At 41.6% G+C, this 18,070-nt stretch overlaps 1 protein-coding gene across 1 annotated transcript in view; it reads right to left on the reverse strand.

Annotated features, from left to right (window-relative positions):
* sypb (synaptophysin b) overlaps positions 1 to 9,078 on the reverse strand; it is a gene marked incomplete at its 5' end in the record, with an annotated part of 45,162 nt that extends 36,084 nt beyond the window's left edge. Inside the window, 2 exon segments of the mRNA XM_084332978.1 lie at positions 7,074 to 7,139; positions 9,061 to 9,078. Coding sequence (XP_084189104.1) covers positions 7,074 to 7,139; positions 9,061 to 9,078 — 84 coding nt within the window.
* Between the last annotated feature and the right edge of the window lie 8,992 nt (positions 9,079 to 18,070).

Here is an 18,070-nt window from a genome sequence, read left to right on the forward strand (position 1 = left end):
AGAGAGAGAGGGGGGTAGAGAGGGGTAGGGAGGGGTAGAGAGAGAGAGAGAGAGAGAGAGAGAGAGAGAGAGAGAGAGAGAGAGAGAGAGAGAGAAAGAGAGAGAGAGAGGGTAGAGGCAGTAGAACTACATGAGTCACACAAGGATATACAACACTCACTATATTTTACAAACACGTACACACGTGCGTGTACACACACACAAACATACACGCACACACACAAACATACACACACACACACACACACACACACACACACACTGATCCATGCTTATAAGGGACTTTTTCCTGGGCACCCTCCCCTCAACAGATTCATAATTCAAAGCAATAATATCTATGTGACCTTCAAATCCATCACGCTCACTGGCTCTCAAGTAAGCACAGTATGTATGTATTTGATTGATTGATTGATTGAAGCCTTTATTTATTCTCAAGAGAGAGGACATTGAGGTTTTACCCTCATTTGCAATACTGTCAAGATTACAAACACAAACAGGTCAGAGTACATATAAAAGGGATAAAAGACATGATGAGATGCAACGATTGCTGCGTTCAATCGTAACTAAACACGTGGTTATTTTGCTGCCCTGGTGGTGGTTTGCCGTTTTCACCCTGCTTGCCCACTCTGCCCCGCCCCAATCTGTGATGTCACAGTACCTCTTTGGAGGCACTGTCGAAATCTGTCTGGGGGTGTGGGGGCGGGGCGGAGTGTGTGCAGCAGGGTGAACATATCAACCACTGTGCCAAATTTTTTTTTAACTTTTTACAGGGACAGTTGGAAGGGATAACGTGCACACGTGACAGCGTGAGTTTGAACCCCAACTCATAATATACCATAACTGTTTACTTTCACTCTTACTCATATTATATATTCAGATTCAAATTCTTTATTGCCTATATTTATTGTAACATATAATATATAACCGATAGACCCTCATCTGCACCTTTGTTTTTACACTGTTTATTTCCCCCATATTTTTATATTCAGAGTTAATTATATTGTTTACACTGTTCATTTATTCTCGTATTTGTGTATTCAGATCTAATTATATTGTTTACACTGTTCATTTCATCTCGTATTTGTATATTCAGATCAAATTTTATTGCCTATATTTATGTCTTTCTCCTATTACCTTGCCCATACCTGTACCTCCCCTCCCTCTCCCTCATGCTGCTATGACACCTGAATTTCCCCCAAGGGGATCAATAAAGGAATATCTTATCTTATCTTATAATATTATTCCCAGTATTCCCATGACGTGTCATCATGCCTGTCCTACCCACATGTAGGCACTGCCATCAACACAGCTCATTGGCCACAGTTACTCTACTGTCTGCAAGGATGATGTAACAGAATACTACCAATACTACATCTCAACTCTATACCTCATTGATGTGTCTTTTCACCAAATACAAGGCCTATCTCACCAGCTCTCCACAAAACAAACAAACCCAAAAAGAAATGGTAGGTAATGCATTGCATAGCACTGTTTTACAACATCCCTGTCGATACAAAAGAGAAGAGCGGGCTCCAGCTCCAGTAAAAGAATGTGAATCCCTACCATCCTTCAAAACCGCCCTCAAAGAGCACCTATGGGAGGCTGCAATTCAAAACTGGCCCCCGTAAATGTCCAAACACACCTCCCCACCCAACCCCCTCCTAATATACAGTGTCCTCCCCCTCGAATGTATATAGTTTCTGTTAGGATCTCTGTTAAACAGTACTGTATATTTAATTTGTATGTCATGAATGTAACAGTACTGTATATCTGGATGTCATGTATGTCATAAATGTCATGCTACATATCTGTATATCTGTATGTTGTCGTGTATGTCATAAATGTCATTATGAATTGAAAATGGGGGACCCTGATGTAAACAAGACGAAAGTCTTTCTCTGGTCTGCATCCCCTTAACAATTGTCTGTATTGAGCCGTACTGTATTGTACCCCTTCTGCAAACTTAATAAAGTTTTCAATCAATCAATCCTCCACGAGCCTGGCGTTGAGGAGGAGCCTCCGTCAGATGATTCATTGGCACTGGCCTCCTGAGCGTGGTTTTCTGTGGTGGTCTCATCGTGACCGGGGGGGAGGCGGTGATGTGACTCAGAGCTCCAGGGAAGGACTACGGAGTCATGCTGTATGACCATGTGGTAACACTCCCTAACGCAGGCACGCTCACTGTTCCTTGGAATGGCTGCATATACTGTAGGCTGTCAGGGTTTTTGGCCTCTATGTCTGGGTTTTTGCGTATAAACATATTTTGGGTTTTATCTGAACCTTGGGAACAGATTGTTCCCTGACCAATATATTGCACATTCCTGCACAAACTGTATAGCTTTTTCACTTTAAGGGGGGGGGGGGGGGGAGATATATTGCAAATTTCTTCATATATTTCTATTATTTATTCTTGTAAATATATATTTTTATTTTATTTTATTTTATTTTATTATAGTATATTATTTCCATTTTATATTTTCTGGACTGTAGTACTTGTTTGACCTGCAGTACTTGTTTACAATTCTACGTTCTTACTTTTTCTTTATGTATATTGTATGCCAACACTGTTTAGTCAAGTACATTTACACCTGATTTTCTTTTAATGTATTTCTCATGAAGATTCTGAGAAACTGTAATAAAGAGTCGCCGTCTTTGTAGCCCTGTTGTTTATTCTGTGTAAGGAGGACATTATGGTCGACAATATGGTGGATGAGAATTGTGATGACTTGCATTATCATCTATGTTAATGAAGCCCTGTGACCTATCCATTAGTTTGCCTCTTAAACGGGCACTTCACTAAAAAAACAATGCTGATTTATTTTGCACATAATCTCACACACATCGAAAAACTCGTTTTGCACACATGAATTTAATTTGAGTTATTGAGAGTAAATGAGTTTGAATATGGGGACTTGAATCATTGTGTTGTCTTAATTACAGCTCAATAAAGCAATAGTCTGCCTTATAGGGACTGCTACCTTATCATCTTATTGATCTGTAGCCTACTTGATGACATCACTGGTGGCCATATTCAAACGAATTTACTCTCAATAACTGTCAAACTAAATGAATGTGTGTGAAACTGTTTAGAGTTTTTGGATGTGTGTGAGATTATGTACAAAATAAATAAGCATTGTTTTTTGGCGAAGTGCCCCTTTAACCAGGTTGGCGACACCATGACATAGACAGACAGACAAACATCTACTACAGTTGGCCTGAGCCCACGTTACTATAACACTAACGTTAGGTGATCCAATGTGGGCCTTGGATCAAAACAAGTACTGGTATCATTATTAATGATAATGGTACATTTAATAATGATAATCTTTATTATGGGATAGATTCGATTTTTTTTATATTGTATATTTATGATTCTTATATATTTTACTCTTACTCGTAGTATATATTCAGATAAAAAAAAAGTATACTGCCGGTATTTATTGTAATGTATAATATAACCGATAGGGCATACAGACCCTCATCTGCACCTTTGTTTACACTGCTTATTTTTCTCATCTTATATTCAGAGTTAATTATATTGTTTACACTGTTTATTTCCCCCCCAAAGGAATATCTTACCTTATCTTATACCTTCATTCAAATACTAAATATTTGCATTACTCAGATATTTTCCACACAATCATTTAACTCTTCTCAGTTCGGCCACTAAGCATCTGCATTTAAGCATTACATCACGCGCAGGAGTGGTTTGTGAACAATAAACCATGCCTAGGGGTGGTCGTTAGACCCCCCTAGGCATGGTTTATTGTTCACAAATCACGACTGCAAGTGGTGTAATGCTTTTATACAACTGCCACATTCATCCAACCTTATTGCTATACAATAAACACACATTAAGGGGAGACACTGCAGGTGAATAGGGTAAAAGAATTAACTAATAGATATCACAATGAAACTTCCCCAGTTGATTACTTATATTAAGACAAGACTTTTTTGTATTACAAGTTTTCTGAAATTGTATGTTTAAATATGCAAATGAGGCATGATCTACTTAAATATGCACTCATTTGCATATAATTCCAGGACAGAAATCTGAACATTGGATAAAGCCATTTTCAAAATTATAGTTTCATTTTGTTGACATATTAGAGCCAAAGGTTATTACAGAGGGGATTTTGGATATCTCTTTTTATCACTCCATAAATCAGAAAATACTCCATTCAGTCCATTTTTATGGTAAAATTCCATATTTCGCCATGTTTTTAGGAATAAAATGTGATATAAATCAGGGTATGAATGCGATATCAACAAACCCTTCTGTAAATACCTTCAGAACATAGATATGAATAGAACTGGAAGGTTTGGTGTATGTGTGTGCTACTGAAGTGGAGATTTCTGGCTCAGAGTATGAGGAAAAACTCTTAAAACTCATTTTTGGGAAAACGCCTTCAAAGTTCTGTATTGTAAAATGCCATACTTTTTTTTTTAAACAGATATTTACAAACACAATACCTAATCAAACCATTAGTAATAGACAACCTAAACACATGCCTGATAACTGAATAATAATAATAATAATGATGTTATTGAACTGAACAGAACTACACACAGGCTACAAACAGTGTAGTACAGTGTAGTACCCCCTAATAGGCAAAAAATATTTGAATAGATATCACTATGAAACTTTCCCAATTTGTTGTGTACATATAAACTAAGAAAAAATATATTGCAAGTTTTCTGAAATTTATGTTTATATATGCAAATGAGGCACTTCCCCATTAAATATGTGCACATTTATGGATGCAATAAGGCAAAATGATGTAAAATAAACAACTAAATGTGTGTTATTGACGTTTTATTGTCACTAGTTTCATAGAAGACATGTTTAGGAAGCAAAATATAACAAAATCTCAAAATCAACAAAAAAAGTATATTTGACTATTCACCTGCAGTGTCTCGCCTCGAAGATTTATTGAAAAAACCATCCGCCAGAAAAAGTAGTTCCCACAACTACAAAAAAGACAATTTGCCTCCATGTGGAAGCAGCTCGGAAGTGCATCCAACCAACTAACACATCCAACTGTGTGTTATTGGAATGATTGAGAGAAGTTGCCTCATGTGGAAGCAGCTCGGAAGTGCATCCAACCAACTAACACATCCAACTGTGTGTTATTGGAATGATTGAGAGAAGTTGCCTCATGTGGAAGCAGCTCGGAAGTGCATCCAACCAACTAACACATCCAACTGTGTGTTATTGGAATGATTGATTGAACATTTTATTACCAGATGCAGAATGGGTACAATACAGTACGGCTCAATACACACAATTGTTAAGGGTATGCAGACCTACTTTCTATAGAACTTCATTCTTAGATGCTTCTATAGAAAGTAGGTAAAACAAATTAAAACGTTTTCTTTGCCCTATAGGAAAAAAAAAGTTTTCCTAAAGTTTTAGCCTAAACTTAACCATTTGGAAACCAGGCGTACAGTAATAAAATTAGCAATCAACCAATCAATCAATTCAATAGACCATGCTCACTTAAAACAGCGCAGCACTCAGCTGCTTCTCTCTCAGTCTGACTTTCCCCCGCTGTTGCAGACAGGAGTGTGTGTGTGTGTGTGTGTGTGTGTGTGTGTGTGTGTGTGTGTGTGTGTGTGTGTGTGTGTGTGTGTGTGTGTGTGTGTGTGTGTATGTGAATGTGTACGTGTGTGTACGTGTGTGTGTGTGTGTGTGTGTGTGTGTGTGTGTGTGTGTGTGTGTGTGTGTGTGTGTGTGTGTGTGTGTGTTAGTCGTTATGACGCTATCAACATATCCATTTGTTAAAGATTATTGTCCGCCATCTTGTGATCCGGCGGAGTGATGTGATGTGATATACATACGTGTAAATGAACTGTTTCAGCCAATCAGAATCGAGAAATTTGCATGCCGTTGTATAACTTTCAATAGGTCACATTAGTTCAAACTTCAATTGCCAGGGTTGACAAGGGAATGTGTTGTACTCTGGCCCCCTCGTCTGGTGGAATGGGATGTGCATGACAACACACACTGAAATCAATGCACTTTGCGTTGGAGTTGTGCACTCAAAAGAGCTGCCAAATCCTCATGTTTCTCATCGAACCGACGGCGTTACTATAATCTATATGCTACACTAAAATGATATGCTATATAGACCACCACAACACTTCCGGTAGTTTGAGCTTGAGCTCATGGGAGAGAGCGGGGGAGGGGGAAGGGAGCGCGGGGGGATACAATGCATGAATGTTGATTAGAGCCTCATTGAGTAAGTGGTTGCTACCTACAACCACTTACGTCAAGGCTCTAATCAACATTCATTCACGCGCTCCCTTCCCACCCGCTACGAGCTCCATGTAACATGGAAGTGCAGTCGTCGCCCCGTCTCTTGGATCTGTGCCCTGATGGGCAGCGGCAGCTCCACGCGCGCGCCAGAGCTCGTGAACACCAAGCGACGGGGCGCGTGGAGCTGCCGCTTTGTAGCCTATATAGCAGCCTTTGTGACCTTTGTGTGGCAGAAGGACACGCTTCGACGGGATAGGGCGTTACGTCATTATTTATTGTAAACACTAACACGAATGCCAAGTATCCATATGTTGAAAATGTGTTGCAAATGTGAACATTTTCTTTTTAAATTCCAAATACATTAACCCTTTCACCGACACACTACCAAAACGGTTAACCCTTTCATTGCGACAATACACAGAAGGTTAACCCTTTCATTGCCACACGACAGAAGGTTAACCCTTTACTATCATAGTAAAGGGTTAACCTTCTGTCGTGTGGCAGTGAAAGGGTTAAGACCAATGCCCACACAGCCATCATACACCATAAATGTCATGTATGTTGTGTATGTCATAAATGTCTATATGAATTGAAAATGGGGGACCCTGATGGAAACAAGACAAACGTCTTTCTCTGGTCTGCATCCCCTTAACAATTGTGTGTATTGAGCCGTACTGTATTGTACCCATTCTGCAATCTGTTAAATAAAGTTTTCATTCATTCATTCATTCATTCATTCATTCATTCATTCATTCATCATGGCGGCGCAGGTAAAAGGCTAACCCACACTGAGAATGATGTGAAACAGACTTACCCATTGTAGAACCTTTATAAATCCCAAAGGCTGTTTGATTATGGTGAACTGCCCTTGGGCCACCAACTGGCAAAAGGAAAAGAAAAAATATCAGCACAGGATTTTTCAAAAATTATTAATATGTTGGCCTCTGCATGTAAAATCATAATTTCAGCTATATGCGGAACGAGAGTTGCTGAGAGCCTCTCAGAGGAGAACATGGTTTGATTATTAAAACCATGATGGAGATTGTAGCCTATACTATAACTCGCTGGCAGCTATATTAGTATAGGCCCAATGTCTCCATCTATAACTCAGCAAAACACTGGAACGTGGTGATTCAACAACCCCCCCCCCCCCCCTAACGTTTCTTTGTATTAAACGTTTGAAACCCTACATTCATTCTGTTCTTGGCCTCAGGCGCTTGGTGAGCGCTGTGACATAGGGTGTGTGTGTGTGTGTGTGTGTGTGTGACGTGTGTGTGTGTGTGTGTGACGTGTGTGTGTGTGTGTGTGTGTGTGTGTGTGTGTGTGTGTGTGTGTGTGTGTGTGTGTGTGACGTGTGTGTGTGTGTGTGTGTGTGTGTGTGTGTGTGTGTGTGTGACGTGATGTGTGTGTGTGTGTGTGTGTGTGTGTGTGTGTGTGTGTGTGTGTGTGTGTGTGTGTGTGTGTGTGTGTGTGTGTGTGACGTGTGTGTGTGTGTGTGTGTGTGTGTGTGTGTGTGTGTGTGTGTGTGTGTGTGTGTGTGTGTGTGTGTGTGTGTGTGTGTGTGTGTGTGAGGGAGAGAGAGAGAGAGAGAGAGAGCGCGCATGTTGACAGCATTAGATTTAGACAAAGCTGCTTATCCCACTGTTTTCTGTGTATCCGTCCAGTTGAACGCGTTGATAAACTCTCGTAATATGTATTTATAAGAGAACCCCCCTGTGAGTCACCTGTGCAATTAATTAATCTAAGAGGAAAACGAAGCCGTGCATGCGCAGGTGAATGCGACACCGCAAAAGGGAGGCGGTGGGTCCGTCTGTGCATCAATAAATGGCTGCACTGGCATCAGAGGCACGACTCCTCTCATCCTGATGCCACTGTATATATAATATAGACTATATATAGGCGACTGGGAACACACGCCTGGACACTGATTCATGTTTCATTAACGAATGTTCAACGAAAGTAGTAATAAACTGGTGACGCACGAGTCACGACTGTAATGATGTCGAAATATAGCACCTGGTTTCTACACCTGATTTATAAAAAAAATTAAAATAAATAAAAAAATGCCTCTCTCTATAGCCTCGTTGGCTATAATAATAAACCGTGGATCTGTGAGATTACAACCGCAGTATATGCGCTGGCTTCTGCCACAAAACAGAACCATTTTCGGAATATAATATGAGCGCATTTAATGCGCCCTATAGCAATTCCGAAGATGATTCTGTTGTGTGATTCAAGCCAGCGATTGTATATGCGGGCCTATACTGCGGTTGTCCGAAAACACCAATATAGGCCCTAGAAATTAATTAAATTCACGTTTTGCTATATATAATTGGCAACAGCAGGCTAATTGAAGTGAGAGCAAAGCAAATAGAATCAGTCGGGATAATAGGCTATATAGATGCTCTCTCCTTCAACAGAGAAATGTCATTGCACCAGCAATCTTTGGACAACCTACACATTTTTGGACTGTATGGCAACCGGGCCGCGCCGTTATATCGACTGCATCAGCACCAATGATGCACATTTGCCCAAACAGCCTGCGGTCTGTCGCGCCTTTACCTATATTCTGCAGTGTTTTGATAAACGTCTAATTGCAATTAGATTGGAATCACTGCATTTCGATCTAAAAGTCGGCGGTTTTATAATAAGAGTTATCCTCTATAAAAAAAAAGCGTCTTTGTTATAAATAATACACATGCACCACACGACTGCAATAAAAACACAAACTACATACCGAAAAAGAAAACGGCATAGATATAGATGCATTTCTCTCCCCCCCCCCCACCCCAAAGCCTTACCTGGTTTACAACATCCATCTTGGCCGCTTACTTGTCGATAAGAGGATCAGAGGGGCGGCGGGAGGGAAGCGTTTCACCCGGAACAGCACGGGACGGGAGGGAGGGAGACAGCGAGGAGCTGGGAAGAGCTGTGTTGCGTCACGAGCTCGTTGAGGGCCTGAAAAAGCGTTGGGACGTGGAGTAATGACGAGTTGAGCCGTCTGTCCAATCACGAGGCTGGTTTATTCTACGGAGATTGCCGGGGGTTATAATAAAGAAACGAATGCACGGAGGAGACTGAACACTTTCGACCATGGCACCAGGCAACGCGAGTTGTCATGGAGATAAAACAATTTCTAAGTGATGAATAGAGGAATTGAAACCCAAATGTTCCCCATCTGTCAGCACACTAATGGCTTATTATGCAAAGCACACTTCATGCACGTTTGTTCTTCAAGACAAAATTAAGAACCTCTGTTATCATACATATATCTACTATATAGGATAGGATGTCTTGTCATTTTTGGATTTGAATGCTGTGAAATAGAGCATGGAATGTTTGTGTAGTCCTTTTTCTTCCAACATGTTGATTGATTGATTGATTGATTGATTGATTGATTGATTGATTGATTGATTGATTGATTGACTGATTGATTGAAAATCAATGGGTGGGGGAAACTGTACATTAGAGAGGGTTGGGTTTGGACATTTACAGGGGTCAGTTTCGAATTGCAGTCTCCCGTAGGTGCTCGTTGAGAGTGGTTTTGAAACATATAAGGCGTTCCACATTGATGTGGCATAATTGCAAAACGTGTTTAGTCCCTTGTTTGAGCCGAATCTGGGTTTAACATGATTTGTGGAGCTCCCTCTGGTGTTGTGGTTGTGGTATTCACTGACCTTTGGGAAGTATTTTGACATGTACATGGGTACCTTAGTGGTGTATAGTGTATCTTGTAGACCAGGCCCATTGCAAGTTGCTGTACTCTGTCGTCTACTCTAAGCCATCCTAGGTTGTTCTGCCTTTAGGGTAACCACTTTTGAAAGTGGATTCCTCATTTCTGTCCAGTGGTAGAATAATAATAATAATAATAATTTAGGACCTGCTCCGAGGTCACCATTTGGCACACATGCGAACCATGCATACAATGCGTATCTGCGATTAACCCATCCCGTCGTCCTTCCCCCCCAAGGGCAGCCGGGAGCAGACAGGCGCCACGTGAGCCGCGCCAGGGGACCAATCCAAGTGCTCCTGTCCGTCTTCGTCAAGGACGCCACAGCGTTAGCGATCTTGTTGTTGTGCATGTTTTTCCATTGGGTTTATCTTATCGGGGGGGGAAACCCTTGCGAGCACGGGGAGAACATGCAAACTCCACACAGAAAGGCCTGGGAGATACCCCACCTGGGTAACTGGCATCATGGAAACCTGGTCCCCAAGCGGGATTCGAACCCTGGACCTTCTTGCTGTGAGGCGACAGTGTTAACCACTACACCACCGTGCCGAATAGATAAAACATTGGACATGTAACAGATTAAAATTCTTTATTGCCTTTATTGTCATGTATAATATAACCGATAGGGCATACAGATCCGCATCTGCACCTTTGTTTACACTGTTTAATTCTCCTCATATTTCTATATTCAGATCTAATTGTATTGCCTATATTTATGTCCTTCTACTATTACCTGCCCATACGTACCTCACCTCCCCCCTCCCCCCTGCCCCATGCTGCTATGACGCCCCGAATTTCCTCAAGGGGATCAATAAAATAATATATTATCTTGTGATAATACAGTTCCACTGTAACTTGTAAATATTCAGAAATAAGACATCAAATTATTAGATTAAAAAAATATATATATCTCATTATATATCTCAACACACAGCAACCATTGTTTTGCACATAGCTACCTTTGTTTCTTCTAACATGGAGGACAAATGGGCATTCAAAAACATTCCATGCAATGCCTCAATTAAGTAAGTTGACCACAGGAAAAAAGGTACAAAATGTATGTTACGTTATATATATATACAAGTAATATATTTACATTTCATATCGGCAAAAGTCCAAAACAAAAAGCATGACTTGGAGTCAAACAATGCTTGTGGTGGGGGGTGAGTGGACTCACCACTAGACCAAGACACCCACCCTGATACAGACACAGCAATACTATGATGATAGAAAGTTAGGGTTAATGTTAGGGTTATGGTTACTCTAAGGTAACAGTGTGGTTATGGTTAGGGTCATTGGTTAGTCTAAGGGAACAGTGTGGTTAAGGTTAGGGTCATTGGTTAGTCTAAGGGAACAGTGTGGTTATGGTTAGGGTCATTGGTTAGTCTAAGGGAACAGTGTGGTTAAGGTTAGGGTTATGGTTAGTCTACTCTAAGGTAACAGTGTGGTTAAGATTATGGTTATGGTTAGTCTAAGGTAACAGTCTGGTTAAAGTTAGGGCTAAGGTTAGGGTTTGGGTTGAGGTTATGTGTAGTGACTTTCCTAACAAAAACTAAATGAGTCACTGAGGGGTTGCTCTGTCGGCCGATAGACTGATTGACGCGTAGCTTGTCACTGTAGCAAACAAACACAAACATGGTCCAGGCTTTGATATACTTCAGCCCATGCTTAGCATATTTATTGCTCACCACGCAATTACAATGTCAGAGGGTTAACAGGTAATCATACAATAATCCATACAACAATATAGTAATAGAATCACAGAGGGATTTCAGGGAAAAAGGCCTTCTATAAGAAGTGAGGAGCATTTGTGGGTAAAAGTTGGGAACCAGACTATTTTACATAATCCAAGGGTGCTGAATCCAAAGAAACTGGTTCCCAAGCTAAATTCTTTGTTTGCATATTAAAATGGCTGCCAAATTGCCAATTTTGAGCCTCAACAATTTCTTCAATAACAAGCCAATTTGACAAATTAAATGTCTATATCTATGTTCTGATGGCCAGGCAATGTGATTAAGTCATTTTAAAATAAATCAGTGCGGTGGTAAGTCTATTGTGAAATATGCTAATTAGCAGCCAACATTTCAGAGAACTGTTTAGTATGGCATTGGGACCTCCACACGCACCGCCCCTTATTTTTGTATTTGTGGCATCTTAAAATACAGATATCCAAAATACAGATCTTGAGGATATTATAATAAAAATATATTTTGCAAAATACATTTAAGTCTATGAAGCGCCATTCTCCATAGACTATCATGGGGACTTCTGCCTCCTTTACCTCACCCTCAGAACTAGTCACAACTAGTTGAATACTGTTTCCCAGGACCCTGGTCTCTTTTTCTCCTGGAACCCCACCTCCCACACCTCAACCCTGTGCATTCTTCTTCTTCTTCTTCTTCTTCTTCTTCTTCTTCTTCTTCTTCTTCTTCTTCTTCTTCTTCTTCTTCTTCTTCTTCTTCTTCTTCTTCTTCTTCTTCTTCTTCTTCTTCTTCTTCTTCTTCTTCTTCTTCTTCTTCTTCTTCTTCTTCTTCTTCTTCTTCTTCTTCTCCTTCTTCTTCTCCTTCTTCTTCTTCTTCTTCTTCTTCTTCTTCTTCTTCTTCTTCTTCTTCTTCTTCTTCTTCTTCTTCTTCTTCTTCTTCTTCTTCTTCTTCTTCTTCTTCTTCTTCTTCTTCTTCTTCTTCTTCTTCTTCTTCTTCCTCTTCTTCTCCTGGAACCCCCCCTCCCACACCTCCTCAACACTGAGCACTCCTCCTCTTCTTCTCCTGGAACCCCCCCTCCCACACCTCCTCAACCCTGAGTACTCCTCCTCTTCTTCTCCTGGAACCCCCCCTCCCACACCTTCTCAACCCTGTGCACTCCTCCTCTTCTTCTCCTATAACCCCACCTCCCACTCCTCCTCGCACTCCACATCCGCCTGGATGACGACCAACCACCTCAAACTGAACCTAAGCAAAACAGAATTGCTCCACCTGCCAGCCAAATCCTCCCCCCTGACCAACCTTTCCATCACAGACGAGAATGCAGCTGTGACCGCGTCCCCGACCGCCAAGAACCTTGGTGTTGTCCTCGACGACCTGCAGTTGAACTTCTCTGCTCACATCGCAGCGACAACCAGAACCTGCAGATTCCTCCTGAGCAACGTCAGAAGAATCCTCCCCTTCCTGACAAAAGAAGCCACCCAACTCCTCGTCCAATCAACAGTCATCTCCCGCCTCGACTACTGCAACACACTGCTTGCTGGCCTCCCGGCCACTGCCACCAAGCCTCTTCAACTCATTCAGAACACAGCGGCCCGCCTGATCTCAAACCTACCGAAGTCGGCCCATGTCACCCCACTTCTTAGGGACCTGCACTGGCTCCCCATTGCTGCATGAATCCGCTTCAAGGCCCTCGACCTGGCATACCGTGCGGCAAAGGGAACCACTCCCGCCTACCTCCGGTCAATGGTCTCTAACTACACACCCTCAAGACCCCTACGCTCTGCATCTTCTGGCCGCCTCAGACCTACTCCTATCCAAGCTCTGGGAGTGTCATCAAAGAGAAGTCGCCTATTCTCAGTCCTTTCCCCACAATGGTGGAAATGAACTACCCACCCCAGTTAGGACAGCCAAAACCCGTCCAATCTTTCGCCGTCGACTAAAGACGCACTTCTTCAACCATTATCTGAAAAAAAAAAATATATATATATAAAATAATAATCTAACCCTAACTAACCTTACTGTCATGCACTTGTCCTAATAAACTAACCTACACTGTAGCACGCAACACTTTGATGAACATTGACTCAACTCTATCAGCTGATAGAGTTGTGCCCTTCCTGATGACTTGTCGTACAGAACTTGTAAGTCGCTTTGGATAAAAGCGTCAGATAAATTACTAAATGTAAATGTAAATGTAAATGGACACTTAACACACTGTCACTATGTTGTTCACGTTCACTCGTGTCACTGTTGTGTTTCTGTCTAGTGTTATCGTGTGTTATTGTCTTCCCCTGTGCTGTGTTTTGCTTCCTCTAGTGTCTCCTTCCTGTGTCCTTCCCTGTCCCATAGTCCTCCCAGCCTTAGTTCTCTCTCTGCGTTCCTAGTTCCTGTCGGGTTCCCCCCTTCCTGGTTCCAAGCCCTCCCTGGCTCCTTAGCCCTTCCTGGTTCCAAGCCCTCCCTGGCTCCTGGTTTTGATAGTTCATCAGTGAGCTGTATGCAATCCTATAGAGGGGAGAGAACAGATGGTGGAGGTGAACAGTACACTGCCTCCCCCCCCCCCCTCCCAGTGAGCTGTGGTGTTCCACAAGGAAGCATACTAGGACCTTTACTGTTCCTAGTTTATGCAAATGGTATGTCATCAGCTTGTGACTGCAACTTGTTCCTGTTCATGGACGACTTGCAAGCATAGGGAGGGGGGGTTTGAACATTTACGGGGGCCAGTTTCGAATTGCAGCCTCCCGTAGGTGCTCTTTGAGAGCGGTTTGTGGGTAGGGATTCACTTTTTTACGGCTGTGGGTAGGGCGTTCCACATTGATGGCCCCCGTAAATGTCCAAATCCCCCCTTCCCCTTCGGATGTATATATTTTCTCTTGATATGATCTCTTTTTCTTACACAGTACTGTATATTTGTATGTCTTGTATGTCATAAATGTCTTGATGAATTGAAAATGGAGGACCCTGATGTAAACAAGACGAAGGCCTTTTTCTGGTCTGCATCCTCTTAGCAGTTGTTTGTATTGAGCCGTACTGTATTGTACCCATTCTGCAATCTGTTAATAAAGTTTCAATCAATCAATCAATCAATCAATCAATCAATCAATCAATCAATCAATCAATCAATCAATCAATCAATCAATCCTTAGCCCTCCCTGGTTCCAAGCCCTCCCTGGCTCCTTAGCCCCCTCGGGTGTTGTCTTGTGTATTTCCTTCTATGGCTTCCTCTTGTGGCTTTGTCTGCACCTGCTGTCCTATAGTCTGAGTTTGCATACTGTTGTCTCTCTGTTCCTCGTTCCTTAATTGGTTTCCTCTCAAATTTAAGCCCTCGTGTTTCTCTGTGTTTGTGGAGTTATTTTGTGTTCCCCTTTTTTATATTTTTTATATATGTTGGGGTGTAAAGGTACACGTATCTGTACCGAACCTAACCGATTCAGTGTGTACCGTACCGTACCGAACGGATACAACGGTATGTTAACCACTAACGCCCGCCCACCGGGGGCTGTTTTTTCACAATCTAATATAATAATAAAAAAAAATGTACAAGTCGATTATTAATTTCAATATAGAATATACGTTGACAGCCCTACAAGTACAATTAGTTGCTGCACACTACATCACCCCTGAGTGGAACATGGAAAGCCAAACCTTCCCCCACTGTACCGAAAACCCGTACCGAACCTTGACTTCAAACGCGAGGTACGTACCGTACCGTGGTTTTTGTATACCGTTACACCCCTAGTTCTATATGTTCCCTCATTCTCCTATCTCCATATGTCTCCATTTGCCCAGATAACCCCTTCCGTGCCAGCGCTTTAGTTAATGGGAGGTCAGGGATATTTGCAAACGCTTAAACTATATCTTAAATTATGGCTATGGGTCTAAAACACCCCTCGCTTATTTTTTCATTGGTACATTTCCGTTTTATACCGTTTTGAATACGAGTATAGTTTCGGAGAGTTCTAGTAATTTCAGAGAAATTCCGCGATAATAGCCCTTTAGTGGAATACACAAAACACGTTGTAATTTTTTGGCTAATTTATTAATCGTTTTCAAATAAACGCTAGATTATCGATAGTATATGTGTACTTATGCACGCTAGAGAAGCGGGCTGAAAAATCTATTATCCGAATCTATGACCTGGTCAGCGCTAACGTCATACACGCACACACACACACACAGACACGTTGTGATCACTATGAAAAAAACATCTGATTAACCCAATACTGGTCAAATAGAGTCCTTACCTCACATCAGATGTTCTGCAAAAAGATTCATCCAATTCCTGATCGCCATTTCAAATATTGATCGCGTTTATTGATCCAACGTTATAGTCCGAAACACATAATCGACGCTGCTCTAAGGGTCCTCAGTCAATCTGTTAACACGATACTGCATGCCAGAGATGGGAAAACCCTGGACCGGACTTTTTTTCGGATGCACATGGCCACCCAATCCAATCCAATGATGTGCATTACCATCCGGGAGACGATAGGCGGCGGTATTTGCCCTTTTCGAGCTCAGACCCATTCACAATGATAACGTCAGGCTGAATGGATGAAAAATGAATAACGATTAAAAAGCGAGAAAACTCGTCATTGGCACTCAATGCATGGCGAGTTAGCACGACTAATCTTGTCATTGGCACTCAAAATGGAGTTTTTTTATTAAAAATTTTTTTTTGCCGGGGCGGTTAGGTGGCCGAGCGGAGATTGCGTTCGTCACCAACCCCGGAGCTGTGAGCTGGATTCGCCTGTTCGAATCCAGCTCACAGCTCCGGGGTTGTCACCAGCTTGGCTGGCCGTCTGCACTAATACAATTGGCTGTATTAGAGGGTGGGAGAAGCTGGCGGGGTGGGTCCGGGTCGTTGTAAACAGCGACTCCTACAGTTCGGTCGGGGCGCCTGCTAAGCGCGGATAGGACTTGAGGGGGATAGTGTGGTCCTCCCACACGCTACGCCCTCTCGATGAGAATCCGCGCTGCCAGGTGAAAAGAAGCGGTGATTGGCTGGACGTGTGTCGGAGGAAGCACGTGGTAGCCTCCACTCTCCCAGATGATCTGACTGTGGGGGGTAAGTGCGCAGCGACCAGGAAGGGACTGGGAATTGGCATACGACTAACATTGGGATGGGAGAAAATTGGAGGAAAAATGGAGGGGGAAAAAGATCAACAAAAAAAAAAAAAAAGAAATAAACATTTTTTTGCCAAGAGTAAAGACCATAACCCTATCAAAACAGCAGTCAAAGTGTATATTTAAATTTTTACCGATGTTTTGTAAGATTTACAGAAAATAAGAATTTATCGGAAAAATGCTAATTATATCTCTTTTATCGTAAAACCGTGAGGAAATGACTAAATCCAGATTTAACCCTGCCATTGGAAAGAGGAGCCTTTCCCTATCCACAGATGTATGATTTGGCCATAATAAGGTCAAGGTCAAGTTCAAGGTCAAATATGAATTTATAATTAAAATCGATTATTATTTATTACTGTATCTACAAATCCTTCTGTTTAATCATCTTCCCTTTATTCATTTGCTTAGATTTTTTGTACACTTGATCTCAATAAGGTGGTGAATGAGCTCAGTGAGCAAGCTCGGTTTGCGCACAATTGTCACATAGTGTTATTCACCGGCACAGATGCAAAAAAATATCATCATTTATATTCTCCTTTTTTTCATTACAATTTACTCAAGCCTAGTAACAGACACAATATTTCCGACACTGGGAATACATACCTCCAGGTCCCTAGATGTTCCTAAATAACAAGCACATGCAAATTGACCTTGTAGAAGTGGAGCAATCTTCCATTTACTTAGGCATGTACCTTGAGGCGAAAATTCTGAAAATAGGGCTACAGCTTAACAATAACATTCTACATCAGTAACAATAACCAAAAACAGAGGAAAAAAATTGTGAAATTGTGCAATCCCTTTGCTAGAACATAACAATACATGTACAATATGAAAGTGTTTGCCTAATTAAGTATAATCTTATTACAATAATATACTATAGCTAAAATATCTAAAGTAACTAAGTAATTTAACTCAACTTATATAAGAAGAATTTCAACTTACTTGTACTTTTACTCCACTTACATTTCAAAGGAAATATTGTACTTTTTACTCCATGCACTACATTCATCTGAACCCATCTACTAGTTAGTTACTTTGAAGAAAAAGATTTTGCACAGAAAATATGGCAGAAATCTATGAATATTATAAACTTTGGCGGCTGGGTGGTGCAGCGGACATTGCGCTCGTCACCAATGCAAGAGACACCGGGTTCGAATCCGGCTGTCAGCGTTGCCTCCAGCTTGGGCCGGCCGTCATACTAACTCAATTGGCAGAGTTAGCGGGGTGGGAAGAATATGGATTATGAACAGT

This window comes from Notolepis coatsorum, assembly GCF_963971535.1.
Source record: "Notolepis coatsorum genome assembly, chromosome: 17".
In the NCBI taxonomy this organism is placed as follows: Eukaryota; Metazoa; Chordata; class Actinopteri; order Aulopiformes; family Paralepididae; genus Notolepis; species Notolepis coatsorum.